Raw genomic sequence first — 8,757 nt, 5'->3', positions numbered from 1 at the left:
TATACTTTTAACTATGTAGCTTCTAGAAATTACACAACAAAAATTGATATTTTAGTGTCAATAACTACTTTTAAAACATATTGACTGAATTTCTGCTTCACTTTTAAGGGTGAATAGATGGTCAGGATGATATTTTTTACATGTACTTACAATCTAGCTTATATAATTTTCACAAATAACATCCAACAACTGCTTAAAATACAAATCAATACTGATATTCCGGGGCAATATCTCTAAAACAAGTAATTAGATTGTTCTCATATATTCAGGGTGGAAAGTTAGTTACAGGTAGGATGATGCTGATAATTTTTGCAATTTACACTTTTAAGTTTTTACCCATAGTTGATGTGTTAACAATTATTTACTTTGTCAATTTTCTCTAATTGATATAGTTTTCCAAATATATATAAACACTTTACTTTGAACTCTGTTTTTTTTAGACAAGGAGTCATTTTTGTTAGCTTAAAGCTTAAATCTATGCATGTTTCAAGTTCATTGATTTAAATAATTGTTAACTCTTCAAGGTAGTGGTAATAAAGGTTTTCAGACGTAAAAATTATAGGATGTGGTATCAGAGACTTGTATGATATGTCTCTGGTGGTATGATTGCCAATGAGACAACTTTCCACCTTAGACCAAACAACGTAAAAGTTAGCATAACCCATATACATAGACAATGTAAAATCTTTCTCTCTTTCTTGATCTTTCAACAAAAAATATATCACAAAACTTCATCCATGTCAGATTATGCAATATTTATTTAATATCTATGATTGTCTAAGTTGATCGTGCAATTCATTAGTATGTAACTGCTCTTATTCTGGAATAAACAACATGTGCAACACCAGATATTAAGGCATTATTAACAAACTCCAAAATTAATTGTATTATTTGAAAATCTGGTGTATTCCCTGAGGAAGAAGCTCTTAAACGTTTTTGCTGTGGTGTATACATATCAAGATTGTCAAATTCTTTCTGTGAATTCATCCAGTGATAAATAAGTTCTTTCATACACAATGGGAATATATCATCAATGATTTCTTCGGGTGGAGGCAAGTTATCAATACACTTAATATGATTCTCTTTAAACATTACAACCTTATCAGAAATCTGAGCATCAAACTTATTTAATTCTTTTCCAACATATTTACAAATAAAATTTAAAAATTTATCATGAATTTCATTTTTACTTATATCTGAGTGACAACCTCTGAACTCCTCTAATAATTCTGTCGAGAAAGTAAAGGGTAAAATAATGTTTGGATAATGATCAAGAAACACACAGATTACATCACAGAATAATGTTAAAAAGTCTTCATCTGTCTCGGAATACATAAACATAAGAAACTGATTTAATTTAATTAAACAATTTGTTAAATCAGGATGCAGTCTTCTATTTTCCTGATTTAAATAAACACAATACGGACATTTCACAGCAGGAGGTTTATTTTCTGATTGTTTGTGGCCATTTACTAATTCATGAGTCTGCTCACAGTGATTTTTAGTTTTTTTCATTTCCATTCTAATTTTTTGTTCTCTATTATTTGTGATAACATGAGGATGCTTTGAGATATTTTCTTCGTTTATGTTATAGTTGCTATCATTTTCTAAAATTACAAATATTTCATCTGTTTGTACTGCTGTATTGTTAGTTTGCCTCACATTGTCTTCTTTTCTATCTACAGTGCCTGTATAAAACTCTTCGGTCTGTGTTGACATGTTTGAATTCAGGTTGTCAGTTTGTGTTGACATATTTAAATAAATCTCTTTCTTTTTGATTGAGGGATGTTTTCTTTCATTTAAATATTCACGCTCTGGTAGGACTTGGACACTCTTGGAATTCAGATGTATTTGTGATACAACTTTATTTCCACTGCTATGCTGACTTAAGGATTTATGATTTAAATGTGTATTTGATGAACAATGTTTATTCCGATCTGAGGACTGTTTATTTACTAACTCTATATCTCTCCATGCTGGTCCTAGAGATGATAAGTTAATTCTGGCTGATTCCTCGTCCAACCTCAATGTTATTGCCTCTGACAATATAGAATCATCACTGTGTTGTAACCAAATGTCCTACAAAATAAAATATTTTGTACACCTCGGTATTCAAATGTACTAGGAAATAAAACAAAGATCTTTTTTTAGGCATATAATCTTAAATTTGTTACTTTCTTTGAAATTATTTCTATTTACAGAAATAATGACCATCTGGTTCATATTTAAAAACAATCTTGAGAAGGGAGCAATACCTGTTCTTCTTCATCACAGAAATTTTATAATTATGTTGCCAAGCTTAAATTTCTAGTTCTATTATTTATTTTGTTATTGACAATTCAAAACTAAATTAAACTTTCTAAATGGTCCTTTTCAATGTATCATTTTGAAGCAAAGTAGAATTTCTAAGCAGCATATTAATTTGAAGGATTTCATCAATGGGAAAATTTTCTATGTCTAGTACTTACTGATAGAATCTTCAGGCAATCTTTCTGGACATCTTTCTTGAAGTAATAGAAAATGACGTGGAACAGACCTTGGATGCTGTAAAACCAAACCTTGTTTTGTGTCATTCCATTGATTCTGAAATCTATAGAATAATGAATATTTTACAATCAAAGTACTTTTTAATGTTTATTTATATGATAAAAGAAATATCTTAATACACAAGAAACAGTGGTGGAATCTGTTTCTCTAATGATTTTTATCCTTCCTTTTTAAAGATTTGAGGAAAGTTGTGTACTTTTGATGGTCACCGTTTTTCATGACGTCACTGTAAGAAAATTCAGAAAAAAACAAGAAAATTTAACTTAACAATTAAATTTCAAACAATCATTTGGGCCTAAATTCATATTTTGTTTTGTTTCCCCAATCCCGACCCTGCCAAGCTAGGTGTGGGTAGGTAGGTAGGTAAATCATTTTATTTTTTTCCAAATAGACTGAATATTACAGGATGATCCGGTAAGCCTGAAAATCAGAAATGAATAAAATAATATTTGACTTAAGTTTTAACAATAAAATTTTATGATAATGAGTTGGACCATTTTAGCAGGGTCGGTTGGGATTGGGGAAACAAACAATATTTTATTTTAGGCCTTGCAGAGAACAGATTTTTCACTAGTCTTAGTTTCTCACACCAGTCCGGCAATGTGAAAATAGCACAAAAATTAGAGAAATCAATGTTATTCATTGCAACCAATGTAATAATAATAATATAAAATAACCAAGTCAAAGGATGGAAAATAAAAGGATCACTAAAAAATAGATTTGACCAATATTTTTCTTTTTAATCATGTTAATTAAGATCTAGCTGATTCATGGTTCAATGAACAAACAAAGTATTCATGGTTCAATGAACAAACAAAGTATTCATGGTTCAATGAACAAACAAAGTTTTCATGCATCAAGTGCACACTAAAATCATTAAAATAGTTTGGTTCTTTTGAATAATAAAAAAAACAAAACTAAATGATTGTTTACCATCAAAAGTAATTTTGGTAGCTAGTCCTTCTTTACTGTATCGGGCATGGATTCTTTGTACATTATTCTGTGTTAAGTTACAACTGGCAAACACGTCTTTACCAAGGAATAATGGAAACCCACCAGACTACAAAACAGAAAAAACATGTCAAGTTACATCTGGCAAACACGTCTTTTTTCAAGGAATAATGGAAATCCACCAGACTACAACACAGAAAAACATGAATTCAAAATACTATAATTATCACAGAATAAATAAAGGAAATCTGTCACAATATATTTCACGGAATGAGATAGACCAATAGCATCCAAGAAAATCTTTTTGAACTGGCTTTTTTTTTCTTTTCTTTTGTATATAGATTAGACCATTGGTTTTCCTGTTTGAATGGTTTTATTTTGTGGCCCTTTATAGCTTGCTGTTCAGTGTGAGCCAAGGCTGTTCCTTGACCTATAATGGTTTACTTTTATTAATTGTTATTTGGATGGAGAGTTGTCTCATTGGCACTCATACCACATCTTCCTATACCTATTATACTTTTTTTCTTTGATGCCTAAGCAAAACAAGAAAGTGTCTATAATCAGTCAGAGATATAACTCTATAGGGTTATTACAGAAAATAACTTGTGTGTGTTATTACAGAAACTGTTTCTTAAATTTTCTAAATCTGTAATAACATATGTTTGTTATTTGTAAAATTATTTAATCTATAGTGGACTCTAGGGAACTCTTGAGACTTCGCCAGAAACTAAATGCATAGGCTTGATAATTAATTTTTAAATTGAATTAATACATTTTTGATTAACCATGGTAAATCAATGAGACAAGGCTATTAAGGAATAAACTTAGCTGTGATAACAAGGCTTAGTTATTAAAGGAATGTAACTCATTATATAAGACACTTGGGAATTACTGAGAATTAAGCATGATTTATGTCTGAGCAATTGCTTTGAAGTGATATAGAGAAGCTGTGATAACACCCTTTAGCTATTACAGGCATATTTTTTCTGTAATACCATATAGGTGTACTATTCAAAATTGGAATACTATGAACTGTTACATCTTTCAATAGTTAAGTATACATAAAGACAATAGTAATATCAATACAACTTGTATACATTTTAACTAAACTTATGATGTATATTGTCCCTTTGAAACATGTAACATATGTATATAATTATCATAGTTCTTTAATTTTTCAGTCCTCAATAACAAATGTATGTTATCTTCCTGTAATAACCCTATCATGCTTATAGAGGTATATCCCTGACTGATAATATACAGATGCCCAATCCGCAGTATAATTTTGTATGTTATGAGACCATGAAAATGGGGTAAAAACTCAAGTTGATAGGACGTTAACTTCATTGAACTTCATCAAAAACTACCTCCACCAAAAACTTTAACCTGAAGCAAGACAGACGGAAGGACAGACGAATGGATGCACAGACATTATGCCCATATATTGGACATATATATTGAAACAGCACATCATAATTGTGAGGAGACCTCTGGCTGTTGGCAATCCTCTTTAAATAAATAAATAATTAAATTAAATAATTGTTTGGACTAGATGTGGGACGAGCTGTGACACATCTCCATTAATCATGATAGGGAGTGTACACAGATTCTACTGTACCCACGCAGCTCTCGAGGGGTGCTCCATAAACAGAGAGATCTATGTTCACACTCATACATACATGTGAACCAAAAATTCCCATTCACGTCATTTGAGAAGAATTTTTACTATTTTTCGTTATGTAGGCATCTCCATTACTACCCTCAACTAATGGAGCTCACTAATGGACTGAAATCTGTATCTGTATCTGTATTTCCCACTTCTGTAATTAGGATGGGTACGTCACAGATTCCTTTCGGCTATTATGTGACGGGTTGGTCTGCGCACAATTAGTCGCGCTTGCTGAGGAGTGCTGATTTAAACTCCTCGGTAGTAGTGGCGCACACTACTGAGTCCTCCAGATGGTTCCAGTTTATTGCAGTGCGCACAAAAATAGAGTTCTTGTACTGTTCTGTCTTACTAGTTGTGATATTCTGGTAGTTTATAGGTTTAGGCGTTCAGACAAAGACAATGGACTTGCACATGGATTTAATAAGGAAGTAGCATAATCATAGTATTATACAAAACAGATACGGAACAGATATGTAGTACAACTACATAGGTCTGTGTCCCAAGAGAGATAACTCAATTCTTACAATGATAAAGTAGGATATTACATTCCTCCCTTTGTTGAATTTATGAATCTATAATAAGATAAATTTCAAAAGAGAATTATAAAATTTAAAAATAAAGATTAGATTCTAAAATGACTAGAAAATCTTTTCTATGACTAGATTATCATTTAACAAAATAAAAATAGAAAAATGATTGACATATACCTTTTTCACAAAAAAGAATGATTAAATAAAATGTATGGATGAGAACTTCTATATTATGCAAATGAAACAATGAGTATTATGATCATATAAACAAATATAAATATCGGACGGATTTATATTATTGATTGTCTATTAATGTTGTATTTGTAATTACTGAAATAATTAAATGTCAATATAAAAGTTAAGCAATCAAATGTTCAAGTTTGTATTGTTTATCTGAAAGTTTTTCTGTAGATCTCATCTGAAATGTTCATCAGGTTTTGGTCATCACACATTGCAAATCTATTTCTGAATAACTAATACTAAATTTCTATAATGAACAATAACTATTATGCACTTTTAAAAAGGGGATTATTATGCCCCATCACAGTATCCTGTTTGAATGCATATTTAGGGGATTATTATGCCCCTCACTTTACATAATCTTCAAGATATGATGGTGGTTTTCGGATACGTGTTGGACGACTTTGAATTGGAGATTTTATTTTGTTTTCCTCCTTTGGATGAATTTCAATATCAAGTCCTTCTTCTTCATCCAATTGATCGGAGAATTTGGCACTGTGTTTTGTACTTTTGAAGAATGAAGCATTGCGTGTTGTTTGCTTTTCGCTGTCCGAAACAGTTATCATGGTTCCTTTTTTCTTGATGACGGTTTGAGGTCTTGGATCAAATATCGGTGTTAATTTGTTCTTCTTAACTTCATTTCTAATTAACACAGTGTCTCCTTCTTCAATGTCATTTGACTTAGCTTTATTTTTCAGATCAGCTAAATGTTTCATTCGTGTCTTTGCGTTTTCATCGTTTTGGCGTGCATATTCATCTAGTTCTGGTCGTTTTTCTTTTGGTATGCTCGGTAATTTTGTGTTTGTTTCCCTTCCGAACAGCAATTTGAAAGGATTTACTCCTGTTGAACTATGTGGAGTATTGCGGTATTGCCGTAAAAATCTATACATTGATTGTTTCCAACTTTTCCTCTCTACCTCTGCTGCTTTTATGTTTTTCATCATGGGTTTGTTAAACGATTCTGCTTGAGCATTAGCCCGTGGCCATCTTGGCGTGATTCTCCTGTGTGAAAATCCTATGCTGGCAGCATATTCTCTAAATTCATATGAATTAAACGGACTTCCATTGTCGGTCTTTAGTATTTTTGGAATCCCATATGCCGCTAGGACTTTGTCCAACACTGGTATGACAGTGTGACCTGATGTGGATCTTATTATCTCAACTACAGGATATCTAGAATATTCGTCTGTTATCACAAATAGGTAGTCTCCAGGTGGAACTATGACCGCACGTTTGTTGTTACGGACTTGGTGGTCTATAATGTTTTTTGTTACAAAGTTATTATATGATGTTGCTTTGATTTGTCTCTTTGGTCTATGAAATTGGATTAAATCGTCGGGAGGAAGCGCTGGTATCTTCCCCTCAACCACTTTGAAAAAGAAGATCAGTCGTTGTTGTTGGCGTCTTGATTGTAATGACGGGAGCTGAAATATTTCTTTTTATATTTTATTTTTTCTGACTTTTGTTTTATTGTTATACCTTCATATCTAAACTGGAGGAAAGATCTGCACACATCAATTTGGACACATTTAAGTATCTTATCCTATTGCCTGAGAGTGAAATATTCTTTAAACAGCAGGATATTGGGCATAAATTGCGGTCAAACACTTTCGGCGTTTCACCGGTCTCCATTATTGTTTATATTTAGCGCCTCAAGATTTTAACTAAAACCCAGTTTATGATCCCGACTTCGTTTTGAAAACTTGGTATCCAAAACCAAAAGACAAACACACACATGTGACAAAAACAAACTTCATAATCCTTAAAATGTTGAAGCAAGCATTTTTCAAAGTATCACTATACGAATCTTTGGAAGGGAGAATATTGAAAGAATTGTTATGTTATGTTATGTTATGTTATGTTATGTTATGTAATGTTATGTTATGTTATGTTATGTTATGTTATGTTATGTTATGTTATGTTATGTTATGTTATGTTATGTTATGTAATGTTATGTTATGTTATGTTATGTTATGTTATGTTATGTTATGTTATGTTATGTTATGTTATGTTATGTTATGTTATGATGTGTTATGTTATATTATGATGTGTTCTGTTATCTTATGATGTGTGATGTTATGTTTTGTTATGGTGTGTTGTGTTATGGCATGTTATGCTATGTTATGTTTTGTCATGTTTTGTGAAGATGTGTGATGTTGTGTTATTTTATGCTGTGTTATGTTGTGTTTTGATGTGGTATGTTGTGTCATGTCATGTTATGATGTGTCATATCATGTTATGTTGTGTTATGTTTTGTTATGATGTGTTATGCTGTGTTTTGGTTTTGTTATGATGTGTTATGTTGTGTTATGTCATGTCATGATATGTTATGTTATGCTATGTTATGTTATCTCTTGCTAATGACATGTTAAAGTCATGTCAGTGTATTATATGTTCAGTTCTCTGCCATCTCATATATATGCTACCACAAGTTCAGGAAAAGTTTCTCCTGGATCCATGTTAAACGAGAAACAGTATAGTATGTTTTTTCTTTCTTTATGTTGCTTGTTCAAATATTTTCCATACGATTTTAACAAATTCAATTCAATGAAACAAGGGTGGTAGTTTTTTGTCAGTTCGTTGCATTTAAAACGTTTTTTTTTTATGTTGTATTTATATTTGGTTTCCTCCATAAACCTGGTTATTCACTTGTTCATTTGATCTCTTTAAGGTTAAATTTCTTTCAGTTTCTTGTTGCAATGTTGTCTGGAACAAAGATATACATGTATGCACTTGAAAAATTGATTCTATAAAGTTCACCGATTTCGGTATTAGATCGGAACAGTACAATAGGTTATAGGTAATTGCTTTTTATTAAAA

The 8,757-nt window shown here is 31.4% G+C and overlaps 1 protein-coding gene across 1 annotated transcript; it reads right to left on the bottom strand.

Moving 5' to 3' along the window:
- Positions 1-494: 494 nt before the first annotated feature.
- Positions 495-7,747, bottom strand: LOC143074253 (uncharacterized). The gene is made up of 4 exons (XM_076249798.1): positions 7,417-7,747; positions 3,481-3,607; positions 2,469-2,590; positions 495-2,079 (listed from the first exon to the last, which is right to left on the bottom strand). Exons 1-4 carry the CDS (start codon positions 7,567-7,569, stop codon positions 799-801), a joined length of 1,683 nt encoding a protein of 560 aa, XP_076105913.1. The 5' UTR covers positions 7,570-7,747; the 3' UTR covers positions 495-798.
- Between the last annotated feature and the right edge of the window lie 1,010 nt (positions 7,748-8,757).

Source organism: Mytilus galloprovincialis, chromosome 5 (genome assembly GCF_965363235.1).
Source record: "Mytilus galloprovincialis chromosome 5, xbMytGall1.hap1.1, whole genome shotgun sequence".
NCBI lineage: Eukaryota > Metazoa > Mollusca > Bivalvia > Mytilida > Mytilidae > Mytilus > Mytilus galloprovincialis.
This window is presented reverse-complemented; position numbering and strand designations above follow the sequence as displayed.